Here is a 25,601-nt window from a genome sequence, read left to right as displayed (position 1 = left end):
AGCAGACGAATGGCAGAAGGGACCTGCAGGCAAACCCCTGCTGCTTCTGACAAACAGCGTAGGAGAAACCTGAGCAATCAGTGCCTGGCAGACGCCAAAGGATAGCACCACAGACGCCCGACACCGCTACGCTCCACCATGTAGATGAAATGGACCAATGCCTGGCATGACACAAACTATCTCAGTAGTCTCAACAGCCCTACACCCATTCAAGAAACTCAACAGTAGTTCAGAGTAGTTGTAGTTATAATTAGTAGTTCATATAACAGTAGTTTAAAACTTTCACACTAGGAAAACTCCAGGCCCAAATTTTAAGGAAGAAAAGATACCAATTCTGTATCTCTTCTTACCCTTCTGAAAAACTCAGGAGGTCTTCTTCCCACTTCACTAACCACACCATGACATGAACACCAAGCGACAACGGTACAAAAACTACACTCGTATCCCTCATGAACACAATCGCAGTAGGGAACTAGCAAATTAAAGCCATTAACACATGAAAAGTAATACATACCATGCCCAAGGAGGACTTATCCCAGGATGGCATTTTTAAAAAATCAGCATAATTAACTATATTAACAAAGAAAACTGGATAAGAAATATACAGAAAAACTACTACAATATATGAATACAAATAAAACAAATTCTAGCTCTAATGCTAGCAATAAACAATCCATCGAAACTAAGGTACTATTCACCACAGTGCCACACATAAAATATTTAAGTCTAAGTCTAGTGGGCTATGCACAGGGCCTGTGTGCTGAAAACTGCCGACCACCCAAGAAAACTAGCAAAGAAGACCTGAATAAATGGACGATGGACTGTGTTTACGATTTGGAAAACTCAATATTGTTAGGATATCCATTCTCCCCAAATTGATCTACAGATTAAATACAATTCCAGTCAAAATGCAGGCAGAATTTTTTTTTCCTGAGACAGAATCTTACTCTGTCGCCCAGGCTGGATTGCGGTGGTGCTATCTTGGCTCACTGCAACCTCTGCCTCCCAGGTTCAAGCAATTCTCCTGCCTCAGCCTCCCAAGTAGCTGGAATTTTAAGTGCCCGCCACCATACCTAGCTAAGTTTTACATATTTACTAGAGACGGGGTTTCACCATGTAGGCCAGGCTGGTCTCAAACTCCTGACCTTGTGATCTGCCCACCTCGGCCTCCCAAAATGCTGGGATTACAGGCATGAGCCACCGCACCAGCCTTTTCTTTTCTTTTTTTTTTTAAGATGGAGTTTCCCTCTTGCTATCCAGGCTGGAGTGCAATGGCACGATCTCAGCTCACTGCAACCTCCACCTCCTGGGTTTAAGCAATTCTCCTGCCTCAACCTCTCGAGTAGCTGGGATTACAGGTGCCCATCACCACACCCAGCTAATTTTTGTGTTTTAGTAGAGACGGGGGTTTCACCATGTTGGTCAGGCTGGTCTCGAACTCCTGACTGCAGCTGATCCACCCACCTCAGCCTCCCAAAGTGCTGGGATTACAGGCATGAGACACCATGCCTGGCCCAGAATTTTTTATAGAAACTGACAAACTGTTTCTAAACTCTACATGGAATAGCAAAGGAGCCAGAATAGACTAAACGATTTTTTTAGAAAGAATAACAAAGTCGGAGAATTCCCACTCTCTGATTCCAAGACTTCAAGTCATCAGGAAGGTGTGGCATCAGTGAAAGGACACACAGCTTAAGGGACAGAGGAGAGCCCTAAGGCCAGGCATAGTGGCTCATGCCTGTAATCCCAGCACTTCGGGAGGCCCAGGCAGGTGGATTACCTGAGGTCAGGAGTTCGAGACCAGTCTGACCAACATGGTGAAACCCCATCTCAAAAAAAAAAAAACAAAAGAGAGAGCCCGAAACAGACACTTCCATGGTCACCCAGTGACTGAGAAAGGTGTGAGGGCAATTCAAGGTAAGCATGCACCTGCCACATGGCCCAGCAACCCCATACCAGGGGTTTACCTGAAGGAAATGAATCCGCCCATCACACACGGACCTGGAGGCCTTAGAGCAGCCTTACTGCCCATCACCAAAACCCAGAAACTTGCCAGTGTCTCTCAAGGGAGAATGGAGAGACACCCTGAGGGGCACAGCCACCTGATGGCCAGCACTCAAGAGTACAAACGACCACACTACAGACCTGTCACACCACGCCACGCCAGAGGCTAGGTTCAAAGGCTACCTGCCATGTGACTCCAATGGGAGGACATTCCGGTACTGGCAAAACTACAGGGGCAGTTCAGTGCCCGCCAGAGGATAGAGGTGAGGGAGTTTGGCCAACAATGGAGAATGTGGGAGTGTACAGAAATGTTCTGCATCTCGATTGTAGTGTTAGCTACATGACTCTGCATTTGTCAAAACTCATAAAACTGTACCAAAAAGTGAATTTAACTTTATATAAATTTTAAATTAAGTTGGAAAAAAATGAAAACACTTGGTCATTCATACCTAAATTTAATAGCCATGAACCACCAACCCACAGCTAGCAACAAAATACCAATGAGAGATCACCACAAATTTTGTGAAAAGGAAATCATGCCAGTTCTGTTCCTCCTTCCCCCGTTTTAGTCAAGCAGCACACACGCTTTCCACTGAGCCTATCCTTCCCGGCAATGGCACAGGGACCCAGAGCCCTTGGTGGACTCTGTGGCCACAGCACCTCACAGCCATCAACCCACTCCTCCTGGACGTATGCCAGCCCCACCTCTGGAGTCCACACAAGGAGGGGATGCTACCCCATGGCCAGGCTGTCTAGGGGACAGTCCAAGGACAGGTGTTGGTACCTCTGCACAGGGAGCTGGGAGGGGCAAGGGGCAGGGACACAACTTGAGAGCCTGCTCGCTGGGAGGGGACCAGCAAATAGGAAGTTCCCAGGAACAGGAGGCAGCTGCCCCCGTCTAAACCCCCACTCTACAACTGAGGGAAAAGCAACTTTCCCCCGACAGATTTTAAAATGGGGACATCAGATTACATATATACAAATCATAAGGGTCAAAAGCTTCTCAGGAGGGGCACATGGAAAAGGCACCTAAACCAAGGCATGGTGTCATAAGAACATTGAGTCTTTTCTCAGGTTCTCACAACAGACCTCCTAAAACGCTGAGGATCTCCTGAGCCTAGGTTTGTCTTTTGTGATTCAAAATGACGCCACCAAAGCGCTTATGCTGAGGAGGTGGCTCAGGGTAGGCTCCCCAGAGAGATCAAATGTGTGATGAGAGGGAAGAAACCTAAAATAAGTTTCATAAGTAAAATGTTTTCCTGAGTTTCCTGAGCCCTAGTAAATTGCCAAGCCCAAGGAGGGGTCCCGTGCTGGGTGGCAGGGGCCCCCACTTATAGATGCATAGGAAGTGGGGGCTGTCCCTTGGAACTGAGCTCCTTACCTGGGGAGATCTGACACTAGCTCCAGACAGACTGCAGCAAGGGAGAAGTGGAGGAGGGGTGTGGAAAAAGCCCAGGCAGGGGAGTCTACAGGGGAAGCCACCACATGCCCTACCCCCAGGTCCTTCACCTGGGGAAACCTCTTCAGGCTACTTGGCAAAGTAGTTTCAAGACAGACTCTCCATTTCCCTAGCGTGGAAGAGCCCTAGAATGGAGGCTGAGAACCTGAATCCCAGCTGGGCCCTCTCTGGCACTAGCACCCACAGTGGCTCACGGGCATTTCCACCAACGCATAACCAAGGACAGGCAGGGCCTTTACTCAGACAGGAAGGTGGCATGAGACCTACACAACTCAAGCACCATCATCTGCAATAACCCATGCTAACAGTCTTGGTGGGCTGGGGTCTATGCAAGCGCTTCCCCAGAGGGCCTTGGAAGCCATCTTTCCCACAGTTGGATCACTCAGAAATAAAGGTCAAATGTGGCCAGGCACGGTGGCTCACACCTGTAATTCTAGCACTTACGCCAATCACGAGGTCAGAAGGTTAAGAGATCAAGACCATCCTGGCCTTGGTGAAGGCCCATCTCTACTGAAAATACAAAACGTAGCCAAGCGTGGTGGCGCGTGCCTGTAGTCCCAGCTACGCAAGAGAACCTCTTGATCCTGGGAGGCAAAGGTTGAAGTGAGCTGAGATCGCACCACTGTACTCCAGCCTGGCAACAAAGCAAGACCCATCTCAACAACAACAACAACAACAAAAGGGTCAAATGTGACTCTTCCTGGAGCAGCTGGTACTTGGAGACAATGCTTGATCCAACTGTGGTCTGCAATCTATCTGTAGCCTGTCCACGATGAAGCAGTTACATAAAGCACACAAAATATTCAGAAACTTGAGAGCAAGAGGCCAGGTATGGTGGCTCACACCTGTAATCCCATCACTCTGGGAAGCTGAGGCAGGAAGACTGCTTGAAACCAGGAGTTCGAGAAACTTAAGAGCAAGTTAGTACTACCATGGACACTTAACCATGTTTTATAATAGCACCAGTTCACAAAGATAAGAAAACTTTACAAAACACATTCTAAAGTAGTTCTGGAATGGCCAAATAAGGACCTACAAAATCTGCTGTCCCGTCAAAGCAACAAGGACACTAAGCAAAAATGGTCAGAGCCAATTCCTTCAGAACCCTGGAAACCAAAGAAAGGCTTTCAACAATCTGAGGAGTGCTGACTCAAGAAAGACAAGCAAGTCTTGCTAAGGACAAGATACTGCTGGCATCTTAACTCGCCCCATTCCCAGCCCTTCTCCCCAGCTCTGTGGTACCACTCAATGCAGAATGGTCCTCAAGGCACCAGGCCCAGAGAACTGTCGCTGCTGGGTCTACCCTGGCCACCCTCTGGAAAAGCCTCATGGCAGGACTTGTCTTTATTTGACCTCATTCACTGAAAACAGCTCAGTTCCTCAGGGCATTTGTCAAAAGCAATCAGTGGCAACTGTTTCACCCTGCAGCTGCTGGAGGCTGGGGCATTAGTGGGGCAAACAAGAGGTTGGCCAAGAACCCAGGAAGGAAAAGCTGGAGATGTCCATGGGGCTCTGACAAGCTCTAGCATATGTCTGGGGATGGCTGGGTGCAGGCCCAGGAAACCTCCCAGCTGACTGGCCTAGAGGCTCTGTGCAGGTGGGAGGGAAAGGCTAAGGCAGCTGGAAGCCACCAGAGGCCCACAGCTCTCAACAGAGGCTGGGAGACTTACTGGCTCTGGGAATTTAAGAAAATCCCTGTCCAAGCGTCAGGAGACCACTTAGCTAAAGGGCCAGTGTATTCAGTGGTCATCACAAAGAATACACATTTCACAAAATCAATCTAGGAAAGTCACTATTATGAGGTAAATTTTCACCCCCAAATTTATATGTTGAAGTCCCTCAGAATGCAACAGTATTTGGAGACAAGGACTTTACAGAGGTCATCAAGTTACAAAGAGGTCATTAGGGTGGGCCCTAATCCAGTGTGACAAGTGTGCTTATCAAATGGGGAAGGTGGAGACCAGCATGACCAGCATGCACACAGGAAGAAAGGAATGAAGACTGCCAGCCTCCACCCACCAAGAAAGGCCTTCCCTTAGTCTTCTGACACCTTCGTTTTGGACTTCTGGCTTCCAGAACTTGAAACTAAACATCTCTGTCATGTAAGCCACCCAGTCTATGATACTTTGTTACAGCATCCCTAGCAGACTGATGCAGTCACAAATAGAGAGCAAGGACATATGACAAAAACTATACATTTCAGGGAGATGAGGTAATCTAATTTCCAGAACTGCCACATTTTAAATGTCCAGTTCTCCACACAATAAAAAATTCTGGACACGCAGAAAAAATAGGAAAGTAGAGGCCAGGCACGGTGGCTCACACCTGTAATCCCAGCACTTTGGGAGGCCGAGGCGGGTGGATCATCTGAGGTCAGGAGTTTGAGACCAGCCTGGCCAACATGGCAAAACCCCATATCTACTAAAAATATAGAAATTATCCAGGTGTGATGGTGTGCGCCTGAAATCCCAGCTACTCGAGAGGTTGAGGCAGAAGAATTGCTTGAACGTGGGAGGCAGAGGTTTCCGTAGACTGAGTTCGCGCCACTGCACTCCAGCCTGGGTGACAGAGCAAGACTCCTTCTCAAAAAAGAAAAGAAAAGAAATAGGAAAGTAGAGACAGCCCATACATGAAGGGAAAGGCAGTTTAATATACACTCTCTCTGAGGACTGGTTTTCCAGAAACAGACTTTACATCACCTACAGAAAACATGCTCAAAGGACTAAGTAACCATGTCGAAAGAACTGAAGTATAGAGCCGGGTGCAGTGGCTCAAGCCTGTAATCCCAGCATTTTGGGAGGCTGAGGCAGGTGGATTACGAGGTCAAGAGATCAAGACCATCCTGGTTAATATGGTGAAACCCCATCTCTACTAAAAATACAAAAAATTAGCTGGGCACGGTGGCGTGTGCCTGTAGTCCCAGCTACTCAGGAGGCTGAGGCAGGAGAATTGCCTGAACCCAGGAGGCGGAGGTTGAGGTGAGCCGAGATCATGCCATTGCACTCCAGTCTGGGTAACAAGAGCGAAACTCCATCTCAAAAAAAAAAAAAGAACAGAGAAAAAAAACAACAGAGGCTCGAGAGATCATCAAGTGTACAATTTACTGACCAAGAAAAAGAAGAAAGCCTCAAATTACTGAAATCAGGAATGACAGCAAGGGACCATCACAACCACAAAGAAATAAAAAATGATCATATGGGGATACTAGAAACAAAGATATGCCAATCAATTCGATAATCTACATCAAATGGGAAAAAATTCTTAAAAAAACACAAATGATCAATACTGGCTCAAGAAAAAATAGATAATCTCAATAGACCTATAACAAGACTGTATTGGCCAGGCGCGGTGGCTCACGCCTGTAATCCCAGCACTTTGGGAGGTCGAGGCGGGTGGATCACTTGAGGCCAGGAATTCGAGACCAACTTGGCCAACATGGTGAAACCCCGTCTCTTTAAAAAAAAAAAAGTAAAAAATGAATACCTGGCCAGGCACAGTGGCTCACACCTGTAATCCCAGCATTCTGGGAGGCATAGGCAGGTGGATCACGAGGTCAGGAGTTCAAGACCAGCCTGGCCAAGATGGTGAAATCCTGTCTCTACTAAAAATACAAAAATTAGCTGGGTGTGGTGGCAGGCATCTGTAATCCCAGCTACTCAGGAGGCTGAGGCAGGGAACAGCGTGAACCTGGGAGGGGGAGGTTGCAATGAGATCAAGCCGCTGCACTCCAGCCTAGGCGACAGAGCAAGACTCCATCTCAAAAAAAAAAACCAAAAAGAGGGTTGGGCATGGTGGCTCATGCCTCTAATCCAAGCACTTTGGAGGCCAAGGCGGGCGGATCACCTGACGTCAGGAGCTCAAGACCAGCCTGACCAACATGGTGAAACCCCATCTTTAAAATAAAATAAAAAGAATACCAATCCTTCACAAACTATTCCGCACAACGAAAGAAAAAGCAACATGTTCCAAACCATTTTATGAGGTCGGTTTTATCCTGATACCTGCACCTGTTGTTATACTGGACAAAGATATCACAGGAAAACTACAGATCAATATTACTTATAACTACAAATAAAAAAATCTTTTTCTTTTTTTTTTGAGACGGAGTTTCACTCTGGTTACCCAGACTGGAGTGCAATGGCATGATCTCAGCTCACTGCAACCTCCACATTCTGGGTTCAAGCAATTCTCCTGCCTGTAGCTGGGATTACAGGCACGCGCCACCATGCCTAGCTAATTTTTGTATTTTTAGTAGAGATGGGGTTTCACCTTGTTGACCAGGATGGTCTTGATCTCTTGACCTTGTGATCCACCTGCCTCGGCCTCCCAAAGTGCTGGGATTACAGGCGTGGGCCACCGCGCCTGGCCCCAAGCAACATATTAAAGAAATCAATACATGCCATGACCAAGTGGGATTTATCCCAGGAATGCAAGGTTGGCTCACCATTCAAAAAATCAATATAATATACCATATTACTAAAAAAAAAAAAAAATACATGGTCATCTGAATAGAAGTAGAAAAACATTTGACAAAATCTAACATCCATTCCTAAAAAACTCTCAGCAAACCAGGAACAAAAGGAAATTTCCTTATTCTGATAAAAACCCACAGCTAATATAGCACACTAAGTGAAGGAAGCCAGTCACAAAAGACCACATATTATATGATTCCACTGATATGAAATGAAATTCCAGAGTTAGCAGATATATAGACAGAAAGCAGATTAGTGGCTTTTGGGGGTTGAAGAGATCTGACAATGAATGCTAATGGGTATGGAGCTTCTTTGGGGGTGACGAGGTATTCTAAAATTAGGTAGTTATAATGATTATACAACTCTGAATATACAAAAATCCACTCAGTTTTATAGCTTAAAAGGTCAAATTTATGGTAACTATCTCAATAAAGCTGCATCCTTCACAATTTCAGAAGCCCTTGCAACAAATATCCAATTTACCCAAAAAGGTTTACAACTTGTTTTAAATGGTTCTTCATATGGCTGACCCTTGAACAACATGGATTTGAACTACATGGGTTCACTTACACAAAGATTTTCTTCTGCCTCTGCCACACCTGAGGCAGCAAGGCCAACTCCTCTTCCCCTTCCTCCTCAGCTATTCAACATGAAGATGAGGAGAATAAAGACCTTTATGATGATGTTTCCATTTCAAAAATAGTAAATAAATTTTCCTTATGATTTTCTTAATAACATTCTTTTTTTTCTGGATTCTAACCAATGGGAAGATAAAAGGAAGAAAAAAAATGACATTCTTTTCTGTAACTTAATGTAAGAATACAGTATATATCAGTCCCCAACCCCCAGGCCATGGACTGGTGCCAATCCATGGCCTGTTAGGAACTAGGCTGCATAGCAGGACATGACTGGCAGGGGGGCGGGCGAGCAAGCGAAGCTTCGTCTGTATTTACATTCGCTCCTGAACCTGCATTACCCCGAGCTCCATCTCCTGTCAGATCAGCAATGGCATTAGATTTTCATAGGCATGTGAACGCTGTTGTGAACTGCGTAGTCAAGGGATCTAAGCTGTGCAATCCTTATGGGAATGTAATGCCTGATGATCTGTCACTGTCTCCCATCATCGTCAGAGAGAACCACCTAGGTGCAAGAAAACAAGCTCAGGGCTCCCTAATATAGAACCCAAATTCTATATTATGATGAGCTGTATAATTATTTCATTACATATTACAATGCAGTAATAATATAAAGTGCACAATAAATGTGATGCACTTGAATCATCCATTTCCCTGCCCCTCCAACACCATCTGTGGAAAAACCATCTTCCATAAAACTGGTCCCTGATGCCAAAAAGGTAGGGGATCACTGTAGTAACATGTACATATAACATACAAAATATGTGTTAACTAATTGTTTATGTTATTGGTACGGCTTCTGGTCAAGAGTAGGCTACCAGCAGCAGAGGTTTGGGAGGACTGAAAGTGATGTGTGAATTTTCGACCACGTGAGAGGCTGGTGCCCCTAACCTCCACGTTGCTCAAGGGTCAAGTATATCTAGAACAATCTAGGGCTGGGCACAGTGGCTCACGCCTGTAATCCCAGCACTTAGGAGGCCAAAGCAGGTGGATCACCTGAGGTCAGAAGTTCAAGACCAGCCTGGCCATCGTGGTGAAACTCCATCTCTACTAAAAATACAATTTGCCAGACGTAGTGGCATACACCTGTAATTCCAGCTACTCAAGTAGCTGGCATGGGAGAATCATTTGAACCTGGGAGGTGGAGGTTGCAGTGGGCCAAGATCACACTCCAGCCTGGGTGACAGAGCAAGACTCTGCCTCAACACAAACCTACGTGTACCCAACATTTATGGTACACACTCAATGCTGCAAAACAGGACAAAAATCTCTAACAAAAAGGATATTTTTTTTCCCCTGTCCATACAAAGACAGCAAGTTTCCTCCTTTATGAAATACAAACAGAAGAACCTGGAGGCTGGATGACTAACCTGCAGGGCATGAAAGGCACAGGCAAAGCCCATAGACAGCCTCAGCTCATACTAACAGGGCAAGGAGCCTCACTGCATCCACAGCTTTCAGCAAGGCAAGACCACAACACTCACCTCGAGTTCTTCACTGTCTTTGGGCTTCTCCTCAGAGGTCTGTTTAACAAAGTCAGGGATGAGGATTTCCAGTGTAGCTCGGGCTGTGAAAAAAAAGAGCCCGAGGATGAGGCTTGGGCACTGCCCTCTTCTCAGGGCTCAGGCAGATGTCCCACCATCCTGCAGAGTGAACTGTGCACTGCTGACACCCAGCCCCACAGCTCAGGGGCTGAGTGAGGGCGCTGAGGAGTGGCAGCCCTTCGGAGACAGGGTGAGGAGAAGACAGAAGGAAAAGCCCATCCTAAGGAAAAGAGACATGGAGCAGACTACAGGAAAGCCTCACAGGCCATACTGGGTGTGCGCTCTCACCCTGAGGTCCTCGGAGCAGGCAGAGAGGAGCTCGGAGCTGTGTGTTAGGGAACCACTTTGGTGGTACGTAAGAAAACGGCTTCGCAGGCCCTGGACCACGCAGGGAGGCCTGAGAACAGGCTGCTGCAGTCACCTAGACCAGGTGGCAGCAGCAGTGGCTGCCATGGGTGGAGAAATACAGCCAGTTCTGACAGACACTAGAGGGAGCTGCCGGAGCTCTGCCAGCAGAGCACGGGCATGATCACTGGGGGTTGGCGGTGTCACGGCCAACGGCTGATGGCTCTGTAGACCCCACAGAGCTGTGAGTGCTGGCAACACACGAAGCCAAGATGTCTATAGGGCAGCCAGAATCCGAGCAGGAAGAGTCTGGGCAGGGGAAGTTCCAGCACATGGGGAGGGAAGTGGGTGACCCCATCGCAAAGGGAAGAGCACACAGCCGCACCCAAGGCATCTCCACCCCTACACAAGGCTCCACTGCAAGTTATCATCAAAATCTCCACAGCACCCACTTTGTTGAGCTGCAAAAGTCTCCTAGGCAGAATCTCTGTAAGATGGGCAGCAGGCCTTCTGGAAAACGCATGGCAATGGCAGATACCTCAAGAATTGACCTGTGGGTGCAAGGGCCTGGGGTACACCCAAAACCACCCTGCAAGAGGCCAACTAACACTGACACTGGGGCAAATGGCTTGTGAAAGAACGCCAACTACCACGAATGCTGGGCATGAACACAAATGGCAAGGACATGGTCCAAAACCTTCCCAGAACTGTGCTGTTCCAGGTGTTCTGCGTGGCTAGGCCTAAACATGGAGTGGGAGGACTCAGGAAATAGTGCTGGTAAGTGCCAGTGACACTGGGGGAGGATGCCAAGAGCACGCTGGCCGGCTTCTCCTCTCTTCTGGCATGCTCACATGCTGCTCAGCTTAAAAACAAACTCGCAAAACAGCGTGTGCCCAGCACAGCCCAGTTAGCTCTAGGCACACCCTTGAATATGTGCAGGGCTGGCCCAGCTGTCACTCACTAGAGAGACCTTCTACTTCTAAGTTTCACATTTTACTCTATTTGAGTCTTTTCCAATGAGCATGTAAGTATAAAAATCAAAGCAGATGATTACACAGATAAAATAAACATGCCCCAGCACACCCCCCACCTGCCACCACTGCTCAGCCCCTTCCTAACCAAGCAGCAAGGCAGACACAGCAGGTAGCGTGTGTCTTTGACACTCAAGCAAGCACATTACCAGCTTTATTCTTCGCAAGTTTTTTGCTGCTTGCAGTTCCAGATCCGTAAGTCACACCATCAATGGTCACCGAAGCACCAAAAGGCTCACTTGGGTTCTCTTAAAATTAAAATTACTTGTTTTAAAACATATTAGTCAAGACATTAAAAGTGTGTGCATGATCTGCCCACGCCAACAGACAAGGTACAGTCAGGGACTGTCCCTGCAGAGAGTGAGCCTATGCTTGACTGTAGAGACCTGGGGCTCCCTGGGACTGGAGAAGGGTAGCAGACAGGCAGCAGCAAAGGGCACAGCTGGGAAAGTGGAGGGAAATGAGCACCTGGGAGATGGTCAGCCAGAAGGGCAGCAGGAGGCTAGGGGCAGAGCCGCCCGGGACAGTAACTGAAGTCTATGAAACATGGACACAGGGGTTGGGCGTGGTGGCTCACGCCTATAATACAAGCACTTTGGGAGCTTGAGGCAGGCAGATCACAAGGTCAAGAGATCGAGACCATCATGGACAACATGGTGAAACCCTGTCTCTATTAAAAATACAAAAATTAGCTGGGCATGGTGGCGCGCACCTGTAGTCCCAGCTACTCGGGAGGCTGAGGCAAGAGAAATCACTTGAACCCGGGAGGCAGAGGTTGCAGTGAGCCAAGATTGCGCCACTGCTCTCCAGCCTGGCAATAAGGCGAAACTCCATCTCAAAAAAAAAAAAAAAGATGGACACCAGACTGTCGGAGTGGGAAAGCACAAGATGTGGCCTGCCAAAAAAAACACCACCCAAAGAATGAGTGATCCCCAGGATCCAGCTTCCAAGGGGAAGAAGACTGGTCTTCACAAAGGTGTGGTAAGGGTGCCCAAGGAAGACAGAGCTGGTGGGAAATGCATGTCCAACAACCCTTCAGACACCTGTGGGCACCAGGCAATCAGGGAAAGGACACAGTGCACGGCGGGGAGGCCTTGCTCACAATAAGCCTGTCCATTTCCAAGCCTCAAGCAAGGCAGATGTGGCAGGATGCGGAAGGTGGGGAGAGGGGACAGACTGGAAGGGGAAAGTAGAGCCACCCACACAGGTGGGACAACGCTGAAGGAGATAAGCCACCCATCTGCAGCGCACTGCTCTTTACCCTTCCCTTCCCTCCCAACCCAGGAGAGTAGGGTTCGCGGTCAGCACCTGCCTCCCTAGTCCTGACTGAAGTGATGCCTTGTGATTCTTTAGGACTGAAATGGAGAAGGTCAAACTTACCACATTCAAAGAAATTATAGACAGGGCGGACCTTGAGGACACGCTGCATGTACTCGTGCAGGATGCAGACCTCAGATTTTCCGTTGGGGTTAATTACAAACTCTGTGACAAAAAGGACCATCTCAGCAAGTGTGAAGAAGTGCCACAAGCCAGCACACAGCTTCCTGTTACCATGTCAATAATTAGGGGCTTACCACCGTGAATGTGGCAGAGCCCTGTATTCATGGGATAAACATAAGCTCCGAATGAAATGCAACTCATAAAACATGCCCTCAACACATCACATTAGAAATAACAGCATAACCAATCTGCTGATGTTAAAATACAGAGGCTTATACCTTTCTTGGTGGGTGCATCTTGCACTGATAAAGTAATGAGCTTCTGATTGGCTGGCAAGATGGGCCTCTCGGACTCTGCCTGCTTCCGCTTCATTTCTCGATTAAATTGCCGCCGCTCAGCCCAAGTCCTGAATTTTTTCACAGTAACTTGCTCAAAGTCAAAACGCTTCTCCAGGTAGCTTCGAAATTCCTCAAGATCTGTCCCAGATTTACCAGAGAACCAAATTACTTAACGTCCAACATAGAAGTCAGGCTCTCAAAGCCCAGTGCCTGGGGCCCCAGGCCACACAACACTATTTCCCTTCCTTGTCCCTTTCAAAGGGGAGGGAAGCAAAGAACGAAGGCCTCCCTACACCAGCTTAGATGATTCTGGCAGGTCCCTTCTAGATGAATTTCTGAGATGTTCTTTTACTTTATTTGGGGCAAGAACAAGAATATAAAAATGAAAAGTAAAAAAGAAAGCTTAGAAAAGTCAGATGGCTGGCCGGGTGTGGTGGCTCACGCCTGTAATCCCAGCACTTTGGGGGGCCAAGGTGGGTGGATCACCTGAGGTCAGGAGTTCGAGACCAGCCTTACCAACATGGAGAAACCCCATCTTTAAAAAAAAAAAAATAATTAAAAATTAAAATAAATTTTAAAAAGTCAGATGGCCTTCAGGACTTCCTCCGTGTATCAAAACAGGTACCGGAATGCCAAGTGCCCGCTACCTCGCTGACAACCTCACTTTTTTCCCTCCAGCCGTCCTGGCCACCTCTATACTCAGCAACACAACCCAAGCAGCTCCCTGCACAGGGCCTCACATTTGTCACATTTCTTCCCAGGCCACTTCCCCATCCTCAGCAACAGCCCCCACCACATAGCTCTTCTAGGGCACCCCACATTCCACAGAGTTGTGAAGACAGGCTGGGTAGTGAGATGCAGACAACCAGAAACCCAGAAAATGGAAAGTGCTCTTTGAAAATAATCCAGCAGGCAGGCTCAGAGACCTGCCACCACTGAAGAGAGAACTTAGACTTGGATGGTGGGACTAGGCTAAAAGACATGAGAGAGAGAATGCAAAACACCACACACATTCAGCAAGCAACTGCAGGACTGAAGAGGGAACGGTCCATAGAATGGTTACAGTTTCCCAACACTGAGTCGCGGACTAAAGAGGCTCACTAAGCTCATCAAGATAAATCAAAACAATGCCACATGAGCACATCCTACTGAAAAAGCAAGACTTCGGGAAAGATCATATAAGCAACCAGTAAGAACAAGGCCCACTGACAGTGCCAGCAGCCATCTCCCTAGCAGCCTCAGCCATGTGGGCCCCACAGAGCCCAGGCACAGGAGCCTGGCGTGCTATACCCAGGCAGGTTCATGTAAGGGCAGGAAGACAGGCCTTCAACCACATAAAGAGTGGAGGTGTGCAGCCCCTTGCTCACAAGTATGACTAGGAACTGGCAACAATGATGGCCTTCATTAGAAAAATAAGGCTTATGGGTCCCAGAAGGCAAGAAGAGGACTCCGTAACAAAACTCACCAACAGATTCGTCTTTGCACACCTCGACTTTGGCCTTCACCTGCCCCAGGGCCCCAGGGGCTGCCTCAGCCCCTAGTGAATCTTTCTCATCTGGAGGCCCCGGGTCAGCACCCATAGAATCAGGCTCATCCAGGGGGAACTCCAGCTCTGCAGATCGGCTCAGGGGCTTGACAGGGGACACGTCCCCACTGGGGGTGAGGTCACTGCTTTGCTCTCGTTCCTCATTGTCCTTCATTTTCTTATAATGCAGACAAGGGATGCTACTCAGAGGAGGGTCGTGTTTCTGTGGATAGTGAAATTGCAACATGGATTACAAGGACAACCCGAGAGTCTAAAACTCTGATGCCTCTCACTGGCCTCTGCTTGGCTGCAGTGCCGTGTGTGTGGATGTGCACGTTTTGGTCTGAGAACTTACAAGCCTAAAGTCACAACTGATGCCTCCCCTACCCGTATGCTTCCCGTTCCCAAGAAGTATGGCCTGGACCAGGTGACCACCCGAGACTCTCTGTGTAGGTACACCGGGACTCCAGAGTTATGGAATGTCATGATCCACCCGTCTGGCAGCGGCTCTGTAGGTGGGCGACCACGACCTGCACAGGAAGACGAGAACATCCTATAATCACTTTAAAAACACTTGGAATTATTGCCACAGCAGCTCCTGCACAAGAAATTGTTGGGTCCTGTGTATATGTTTATCTGGGTCTTCACAGAGAATCAAAGTGCCTGTCTGCCTTGCTCACTGCCGTGTCTCCAGGCCTAGGACAGACAGCATGTGGCATGAGGTGGGAATTTACACGTCAAACCAGTACAGGAAGGAGCACAAAACAAGTCTGTGCAAGATACAAGTCCCAACCTCAGCTCCTGCCTCCACATCTGGGAAGCACTGTGGACACTGGAGACTTCTCTCCTGTCTGCCTGGTTGTGGCCAGAGGCATCCTGGGGCTGGGTGAGCTTTACTAATAAACTGCATGGCTGTCAGCCACTGCTCCCAGTGACCAGGTGACAAGCCTTTATCGTAACTGAAGCGCACTTTCAGCAGCATACAAAACACCGCCGCAAATTATTCAGTTTCTAAGTCGGTTTTTTTTTTTTTGAGACGGAGTTTCGCTCTTGTTACCCAGGCTGGAGTACAATGGCACGATCTCAGCTCACTGCAACCTCCGCCTCCTGGGTTCAAGCAATTCTCCTGCCTCAGCCTCCCAAGTAGCTGGGACTACAGGTATACGCCACCATGCCCAGCTAATTTTTTTTGTATTTTTAGTAGAGACGGGGTTTCACCTTGTTGACCAGGGTGCTCTCGATCTCTTGACCTCGTGATCCACCCGCCTCGGCCTCCCAAAGTGCTGGGATTATAGGCGTGGGCCACGGTGCCCGGCCTCTAAGTCGGTTGTAATACACTACTCCCAAGGCTGGGAGCGGTGGCTCATGCCTATAATCCCAGCACTTTGGGAGGTCGAGGCAGGTGGATCATGAGGTCAAGAGATCGAGAGCATCCTGGTCAACAAGGTGAAACCCCATCTCTACGAAAAATACAAAAATTAGCTGGGCATGGTGGCGTGTGCCTGTAATCCCAGCTACTTGGGAGGCTGAGGCAGGAGAATTGCCTGAACCCAGGAGGCGGAGGTCACGGTGAGCTGAGATCACGCCACTGCACTCAGTCTGGGTAACAAGAGCGAATCTCCATCTCAAAAAAAAGGTAGTTAACAGGAAGAGGTTTATAACTTATCAACTTGACACCTGCCACCAGGCCTGACTGCTGGGAAGAGTGTAAGGCAAAGATGTAACTAAAACTTAATTTTCTCACAGGTATTAGAAACAAATTAAAAATTTAGAATGACCAGCCTAGGCAACACAAGACCCTGCCTGACTCTACAAAAATATTGTTTAAATTATCCAGGCATAGTGGCACCTATAGTTCCAGCTACTCAGGAGGCTATGGTGGGAGGATCACTTGAGCCTGGGAGGCTGAGGCTGCAATGAGCTCATGCCTCTGCACTCCAACCTGGATAACAGAGTAAAACCCCACCTCAAAAAACAATTTTTGAAACAAAAGAAAGCAAATGAAATCTTTAAAAATACACATAAGGGGATAAAGTGCCAGTGACTCTCAGGGCCAGGTCCCCACCAAGTAGCTCGGACCCTGGACCTGACAACCCCACCCAGGCCACCATCAGGTGATGATCCAGGGAGGAAGGGTTAAAGGTCAGGGGCACATGCACACTGGGGGACACTCTCCCCACTTGGAATCAGGCCAAGATGGAGCTGCCTCCCACCAATTTTGGGCTAAGTCAGGAGAAGAAGCAAATGGAATATGGAGCCAAGCAAGAGACGGGACACGGGCTGCTCCTCTGTGACAGTGAATTGTCACAAAGTTGACCCAGTCACCTGAGAGGGGGGGTCACATGCAGCTGTCCATGTGTAAGCGTTGAGGCATCCAGGCCAGAATGGCTGCTGACCTGTGAGTTGTACAGGATGAACGTGGGTTTACCTTCTGAATGAGCCTGCTGAAACTGCAGGAGGGCACCAAACCAGCCTCCTAGAGGGCCTGAGGTCAAGACTCCCACCTCCAGCCCCAGAAGGTACAGCCCCAGGTTTACCCTGCCTACAACCCTCCTGCTTAATTGCTACCAATACGACATAGGCAGCAACATGTGGCACCTGGCTGACTTGTCCCCTCAACAGCCCAAGGAAGATGGTCATGTGATACCCTCCCCTCACTTTGCTCCCAGTCACACCCTGCCACCTTCTGCACCCTAGCCCTCAGCCTGGGGTCCCACCTTTGAGCCTGAGTCCCCGTGTGACTCTTCAGTCCCTCTAACGAGCCCCACATCTCCACCAGGACCCTCACAGATGCCTTCAAGCCACCAACTCCGACTACCCCAGCACCTGCACATCTGGGACAGAGCCTCACAATGCAACTCTGGGCATCTCCCAAGTGCTCTCCCCGCTGCCCTCAACTAAGCTGAGGAAGTGCCACATCTACCAGGGCACTTCTACCCTATCTACCTGAAATGCATGCACCATGCTGTGGCTCACGAGCCACGTTGTTAAACAAAAATCAGGTACCACCACTTGCTTCTGGTGGCTTCCTGTGACACTTGGTCCAGAACCAGAACCTGGACCACAACTATCACCTGCCATCTCACTGTGCAACCACCTCTGGCCTTGGCCTCCACACCCTCCAGCTGATGGTCACGCTGGCTCCTGGCATACACCAACGTTCCCTCCTGACCACCTCAGAAGTCCCTCCCATTCCTCTACACAGCACCTGCTGCTCTGTGGTTTCCACAGCACACACGAGGATCTGCAGCTGGGTCATGCATCCTGCGTTTACCTCCTCAGACATGACTGTCCTGTCCTCAAACATGCCTTCACCCAGCCTGCTACCTGGCACCAGAGCTCTCTCAAAGCATTTCTGCTAAGGAAGCAACCGCCCTTCCACTGCCCTGGAACACCCACTGCCTCTGACCCACCCACGTACTTTTGAGCACTGTTTTAATCTTGGTCATCATCGGCTGCACACTTGTCTCTCCATCGGACGGATGGTCACTGTCTCCACCGTATTTTTCCTCTGTTCGCCTCTTTTTGGGGGCACAAAGGCCTTCTTCCAGCAGAGCATCCACATCGTTGTCAAAGTCATCCTGCAAAACACGCTGTTGAGACACCAGAGCCCCTGGCGCCCATGCTCCTGCACCAGGAGAGCAACAGCATTCCTGAGAACAGACACAGAAAGGAGGTGCTCTCAGGGGGCCTAGGTGTGCCCATAGGGTGCATGATCATCTGAAAAACAAACGGGATGAAGCTACCAGCTGACACCAACACACCTGGTCCAGGGGCACACACCACCAAGGAGCACGTTTCAGCAGCACCTGCCACCTCAGGCACTGGATCAGGGATGCAAGGCCTACCCATCGGCCAAATTTTTCATTAGGAAACTTTAAAAATCTGGACTTCTTACATCTTTATCTTCTCCACATTAACATTATTCCACCTCAGAGTGGATTTTGGTTTTGTTTTTTTAATTTCCCTATCAAAAAAATGTCACAATTTCCAAATCTCTTTGGGTTTTGCTAAGAGCCCTCTAGAGAAGGGGCTGCCAACATACCTCGTAGGGGAAATTCAAGGCCTCTTCGTCCACTCTGTCTCTCTGAACGATTGCTTTAGCCGTGAACCCGCCTGCTCCTTCTTCATCTAGCTCCAAATTGTCAGTAAAATCTTCTAACTCATCGAGCACTGCATACTCCACTCTCTTTTCCTGATCCAGCTCATTCTCCTCATCCTTCTTATCAGCACTCTCACCCCCTACGCCTACCCCATCACCAACACTCCCGCCAAAGGGACAAGCATGCACGTCCCCACTGACAGGGCTAAGGAGCAGACCGCACTCCGCCCGCACGTCGCGCTCCGCTCCTGTGTACAGCACCTTCCTGTCCTTACTCCTGCAGCTCTCGGTAAAGCTCACGCTAATCTTTACATCCTTAAGCAACTTAAGGTCAGGGGAGAACTTCCGGACCGCAGGTGCGTGCCGAGCGGTGCGCGGGCTGTGGCCACTACAGTTCGGGTCTATGAGGAGGCGGCCCTTAGAGAAGGATCCTTTGGAGAGAAGAGAAGCTCCGTAGAAGTTGAAGGGGTCCTCGGCAGGGAGTTCGGACTGTCCATCACCACCAGAGCCAACGTCCATTACCTCTGCACCACTGGACGTTTGCAGGGGAGGTGGTGGAGACTGCTCACGTGGCAGCGCTTGGAAGGGGTGAGCTCGGCTCTCCATCACCGCTTCTCCTGCGGGCCCACACGGGAGCGGAGAGGGGCTCTCATCTGTCTCCATATTAAAAGCGCTTAAGACTAGTTTACAAGATCAGAGTTTTACAAGCCCTCACATAAATCTACACGGCTAACATGCACAAGTCCGCTGAGACCCGGGCGCATCCTGCCGCGCTGCGCGCTGGCGGCTTAGTCAAGCTGGCCACATTGCTCTTTTCATTAATGTAGACAGCTTTTAGAACCACTGCCTCAATTATTGGAAATCACAATGCACTCAGCTTAAGTGACTGGAGACTAAGCGAGTCTGTCTTCATGCCAGAGTGGCACCTTTCTTCTTCTACCTGCAAAGAAATTTAAAAATATCGTCACAAAATGACAGAAACCTTCCACTTCCCTGGTACCAAGTTAAAATCCAAGTGCTATTAACAGCATAGTAAAGGGCTTAAAATAATATTCCCTAAGAGGACCTTTTAGTCATCAGAACAAACTAACCTTATTTTTTTTCTTCAGAACCTGAATTATAACTTAAATCCAAAGTTACATATTTTGCTTACTGCCCACTTTAATTCCTACTTCAGAAACACAAAAACAATATAATCATAAGGCTCAAAAAATATTTTTAAAATTTATACTAAACTCCACCACAGCATTCCTCTAACTCAGATAAGCAAGCATGCGGTGGGAGGCGCCCTTTCAGGAACACACAGAAGGTGCATGGCCTCCCTCAGGCCACCAGAGCACAGCAATCCACTCACCTGCAAGGGCTGGGTCAGTCAGAGGGCGAGCGCGAGACCCTCAGCTCAACTCTGCGGCACTAGGGGCCTCAGAGGCATGGCCAGGCGCTCTGCTACCCAGGGACCCCAGGGCTCTCCTGGGCCCACAGGATAGCACGTGGACGGGGACAGTGATGCAGCGTGCTGAGGTCACCAGAGGTGGCAGCATAGTTCTGTTCCAGATGGAGGAGAGGGGTGGGTGGCTGTGGGGATGGGACCTGCCAGGATTTGGGGTAGGGAGCCACAAGAGACAGCTGGAGCCAAGGCACAGAGAGGCCTGGGTGCCATCTGCAGCCCACTCCACCCTAGAGACAATAAGGAGCCAGCCACTGAGGGTGAAGCAACTCTCCTGCCACAATTAGGTTCCTACTTGAGAAAGGAGACTGACAGCTGTGCCAAGCAGAAGCAACTGCACCCAAGGCACAGGGACAGTCCTCCAGGCCAGAGGACAAAGGTGTGAAAGAGGCCCTGGAAATGGGCCAAGAACAGTGTCACAGAACTGACCGCACTTGTTGACCCAATGGAAGTGGACAGCAGAGAAAACGGAACTAAAGACAAGGAAGGACACCCAAATTCCAGCATGCAGGCTCTGAAGGTGTTGAGGCTACAGCTCTGGAGCCATGCCTGGCCCAGAAACAGAAGGTCAGGACGTACTGAGGAAGTAGTCTCGAAACCCACAGGAGGAAGGCCATCCAGAGATGAGATTAAGGATGCAGCTCTAGGAAGCCTCACTACAGAGGAAGCATGAAGAAAGGGGTAACATGAAGCAGGGAAGGTGGGTCTGAGGCAGCAGCCAGAAAACCCAGGGGCCCAGAGGAGGGTCGGCATCAGAGCAGGAAGAACACATGCAGACACACGCACATGCATACTCCCACAACGTGCACAGGAACACGCATGCATGCACATGCATGCACATCCATGCAGATGCGCACATGCACACGGCACTACATGACATACATCCTCCCAAGATTCCCAGAAAGAACAGGACATGCAGACATCACATATTTAACAAGGGATAGGGCATGGTGGGTATACTTCGAAGGGGACACCACGTGAAAATGAGAGACTAGTTTAGGTTTAATCAGTACACTTAACAACTATCCACTGACCATCTACTCCAAGGAACGCACTACATGGACAAGAGACAAGGTCACAGGGCTTGGACACACTGGCAGGACAATGACCATCATGCTGTCACCCCATTTCCTGGATTCTAAGATGTCCTAACATTTCTGAATCCAATGGGAATTTCGCACAGTACTTCCCCAAAGATGTGTCCATCAAAGGTGCTGAGGATCAAGGAAACAGCACAGAGCTAACAACGAACTATGAAGCGCCAAAGATGCTCAGGAGGCTGTGGGCAGCAGTCAAGCAGGCATGAGAACATTAAGTTGGGTGTGGTCAATCTCCTGGCAACCAAGAAAGACCATTTCAGAGAACAGACAGAGGGCTCAATACGCCCAGTGCCACTGATGATAAAGAAGACCAGGACCAGATACCTCAGAATCTGGCAGTCCCATAGAGACCCTAGTGAATCAATCCATGAGTCTGGGACACAAAGACTTCCTTCAAGTAGCTTGAAGAAACCACGAGGAGTAGGGAATTAGAGACCAACAGTGGGGAAGCCTGCTACCACAGAAGGCAAAGCAGCAGCCACAGTACGTGTTCCAAGCAAAGGTGCTAACGGGCTGAGCTGCGGCCCTAAGGAAATGCACACCGGGGAGGCCTGGCGCTGTGCAAACGAGTGAGCTCCTTGGGAAAGCAGGAAACCTGCCCAACCCCAGAGCTCAGAGGTGGGCAGTCCTGGGCAAGTTTCTTAACTCCCCTTTGTAAGCTTTCTCCATTCATGGCGCGCACACACTATCCTAGATGCTGCAGACATAGGTGGACAAAACCCTGCTCCACAGAGCTCACATTTTAGCAAGAGAGATGGACCACTAACAACTAAAAAGACCATGTACCCTGTCACATACCAATAGGTGTTCAAGCAAAAACAAAACAAGGAAAGCACTGAGGAAGGGGAGGCAGTTTTAGAAATGGGGATCGGAGAAGGTCTCATGGCCTGCATCTATGTGAAGGCAGAGGAGTGAGGCAGGTGGGTAACAGGGCTGGGAGGAGGGGATGTTCCAGGTGACAGTGAGAAGAAAAGCAGAGGGGCGGGGTCCGCAGTGTGGTGTGGCGGACTGAGGCAGTGTGCTGAGGGGACTTGACAGTGAGCCAGGTTCATGAGGGCAGATGGATCAGGGCTGGTCCTCCGAGGCTGCTGCCAGGACTTTGGCTTAGTGAGAGAGATGGACCACTGGACAGGAGGGCCCACACAAGTGGCATCGGCTGATTCCAGGATAGCAGTGGCGGCCTCAGCCAGGCCCTGTTCTAAGCACTTTAAGCATTTTAAGTCACGCAGTTCTCGCACAGCACTGTGAAAGAAAGGTTCGCCAATGTGCTGAAGGTCACACAGCTAGGAAGTGGTGGAGCTGCTTTATAAGTAGGCAAGCGGGCTTGCATCTACTGCCTGTTTTATACCTGCTTAATGTTTAAAAGAATCACTCTATGTCCAGGCATGGTGGCTCATGCCTGTAATCCCAGCCCTTTGGGAGGCTGAGGCAGGCAGATCATTTGAGGTCAGGAGTTCGAGACCAGCCTGGCCAACATGGTGAAACCCCCATCTCTACTAAAAATACAAAAATCAGCCGGGTGTGGTGGTGGACGCCTGTAGTCCCAGCTACTTGGGAAGCTGAGGCAGGAGAACTAACTGCTTAATCCCAGGAGGCAGAGGTTGCAGTGAGCCAAGATCATACCACTGCACTCCAATCTGGGCGACAGAACGAGATTCTGTCTCAAAAAATAAAAAATAAAAAAATAAGAATCACTCCATGGTCCAGACACAGTGGCTCATGCCTGTAATCCCAGCACTTTGGGAGGCCGTGGAAGGCAAATCACAAGGTCAAGAGATCGAGACCATCCTGGCCAACGTGTGAAACCCCATCTCTACTAAAAATACACACACACAAAAATTAGCCTGGTGTGATGGCACACACCTGTGGTCCCTGCTACTCGGGAGGCTGAAGCAGAACAATCGCTTGAACCCAGGAGGCAGAGGTTGCAGTGAGCTGAGATTGTGCCACTGCACTCCAGCCTGGCGACAGAGCAAGACTCTGTCCCAAGAAATAAAAAAAGAATCACTCTGTGTCCAGAAAAATTTTAGGTGGAGGATGGGGAGTGAGGACCAAAGAGAATTAGAGGCTCACCAGGTAGCCTGGGCCAGGATGTTAACTTAGAAATGGTGAGAAACGGTCTGTGCCTAGAAATAGAAGGTGAGCTAACAGGGCCTCCTTAGGACTGCATGACAATGTAAGAATGAGAGGAATCAAAGGGACTTTAGACAGGCACAAAGAATGTTTTGGCCTGGGTGAAAATTTGAGTTTGCTTTGGATATGGCTACTTAGCACCAAAGTAACACATGGAGATGTGGAAGATGTGGCTACAAGCAGCAGATGAGCTCAGAAGGGAGGCCAGGGCTGGAGCTGTGAAGATCTCAAGGAAAGTTGGCATTAAAGCCAGGAGGCTAGATGACATCACAAAGGAGGGGGCTACCACAGGAGAGTCTAAGTCTGGGCGAGGCAGCCAGAGGCCCATTTCCTACCCCAAGGTCACGGTGAGACTACAAAACCACCCCTGGGAGTACTCCACACAGTACTTGGCCACAAAGGGCACAAAGGGGAGCTCTCCACCCTTAGGCCTCCCCACTGCTCCTGCTGGCCAAACACTGGATGCAAACCCTGCCTTGCCAACAGGACCACCAGCCAGGAACGGGCTCACAGCAAGTTTCCTTTAGCACGGGGAGAAAACCCATACACTTGGACAGCACCCTTCCTCCTAGTCCACTTGCTGTGCTGACTAACCGAGGCACTGGCTGTGACGGGCCAGCATCAATGCCAGCACGGTGGATGCTGCCTTTTGGTCAAGTCTCTCCCGCTGCAGCCTCCCGCCCAATCCAGCGGCAGTATGACCTCATCCATTCCTTTTGTCATCTTCCAACAGGCCTCAGATCCCGCACTCAGAGGCAGCACCGGCCCACCCCGGGCTGCCCATCCACTTCCTATTGTGAGTGAAGGCCCGAAGCAGGGTTTGGGGCCAGTCCCACACCTGGCAGTCTCTAGTCTGGCCAGGAAACAGTGGATCCTCGCCTGGTGGTTGGCCTCAAACAGCCGACAGCCATAGACGGAACTGCCGTGCAGGAACAAGATACATGCAAGCATGCAAAACGGCAAATCCGACTCCTGCCACAAGCAACCCCAAGTCCATCGGATGACACCAGACAGGCATCACTGTCAACAGGTTGCCCCCTTCCATTTATTTCCGCCATGCTCATTGTTACAACACAACCGTATCCCAGTCATGTACGTGACACTCAACCCGTGAGCATTTGGTGGACAGAAAGATTTAGGCGACTTCTTGGATTTCCCAAACTGTGTTAAAGCTGGCAGGGTCCCAGGCGAGCACTGTCCCTGTCCACCCTTTATCGCCTGAAAGCGATGCTGGGCTTCGGGCCCGTAGGGCGAGAAGCCTCTTTACCCGGGCGGACAGCGACGAGCATCGGCGACGCCTGGGCCCGGGGCCCGCCCCCCAGCCCCGTCCGGGTCCCCACCCCGCGCTCTCCGCCGCCCGCGGCCATGTTGCCTCACAAAGGCCGAGCTCCACGTCCCCTCCCCGCCCCGCCCCGCGCTCGGGCCCGCAGCCTCGGTCCCGGAGGGAGGCGGGAGGGAAAGGCGCGCCCTCGCGCAGGCCGCAGCGCTCGCCCGCCCGCCCGCGGGGCGCCCCTCGCGCCCCGCACCTACCTGAGGCTCCCGCGGCCTGCCCGAGCCGCCCGCAGCCCGACCACAGCCGGGAAAGCCTCACCGCCAGGCTGCCGCAGCCATCTGGAAAGGCTGTCCAGGATCTCCGGTCGCCGGGACCCGCCTGTCGCGCCGGGCGAGCGGAGGGCGGGCCTTCGCAGCGTGTGGCCAATCGCCGCACGCGGCCGCCCTGCATTGGGGGAGCCGCGGAGCGGGCTGCGGAGGCCGCCAATCGTCGGCGCGTGGCGCGCATGTCCGCGGTGTGCGGCCCAATAGCGCGGCCGCACAGGCGGGACCAGGCGCCCAGGCCGCGGTCGCGCTAACGGTCGCTGCCGGGCGGGGCTCGCCGGACGGAGGGCGGCGGCCGCGGGGAGCGCCGGGAACGGGAAGCGCGGGGAATGCCGGGAGCAGGAGAGCGCGGGAAACGCGGGGAGCGCCGGGAACAAGGAGCGCGGGGTACGCCGGGATCTGACCGGCGGACTGGCCACCTTCCGTCGAG

The 25,601-nt window shown here is 50.3% G+C and overlaps 1 protein-coding gene across 3 annotated transcripts in view; it reads right to left on the bottom strand.

Annotated features, from left to right (window-relative positions):
• DGCR8 (DGCR8 microprocessor complex subunit) overlaps positions 1 to 25,210 on the bottom strand; it is a 32,854-nt gene extending 7,644 nt beyond the window's left edge. For 2 of the 3 annotated variants that reach the window (XM_002806547.7, XM_078342109.1), the window contains exons 1-9: positions 25,106 to 25,210; positions 18,839 to 19,835; positions 18,215 to 18,374; positions 15,181 to 15,323; positions 14,734 to 15,016; positions 13,209 to 13,406; positions 12,871 to 12,972; positions 11,640 to 11,738; positions 10,055 to 10,137 (exon numbers count right to left, since the gene is read on the bottom strand). In XM_002806547.7, coding sequence (XP_002806593.3) covers positions 10,055 to 10,137; positions 11,640 to 11,738; positions 12,871 to 12,972; positions 13,209 to 13,406; positions 14,734 to 15,016; positions 15,181 to 15,323; positions 18,215 to 18,374; positions 18,839 to 19,558 — 1,788 coding nt within the window. In that variant the 5' untranslated portion in view covers positions 19,559 to 19,835; positions 25,106 to 25,210. The remainder of the gene's footprint in view (positions 1 to 10,054; positions 10,138 to 11,639; positions 11,739 to 12,870; positions 12,973 to 13,208; positions 13,407 to 14,733; positions 15,017 to 15,180; positions 15,324 to 18,214; positions 18,375 to 18,838; positions 19,836 to 25,105) is intronic. The other variant, XM_078342111.1, reaches the window with a different exon arrangement.
• Positions 25,211 to 25,601: the final 391 nt, after the last annotated feature.

The sequence above is a fragment of the Callithrix jacchus genome, chromosome 1, assembly GCF_049354715.1.
Source record: "Callithrix jacchus isolate 240 chromosome 1, calJac240_pri, whole genome shotgun sequence".
In the NCBI taxonomy this organism is placed as follows: domain Eukaryota; kingdom Metazoa; phylum Chordata; class Mammalia; order Primates; family Cebidae; genus Callithrix; species Callithrix jacchus.
Note: the sequence above shows the minus strand (reverse complement) of the source record. Positions and strands in the feature narration are given on the sequence as shown.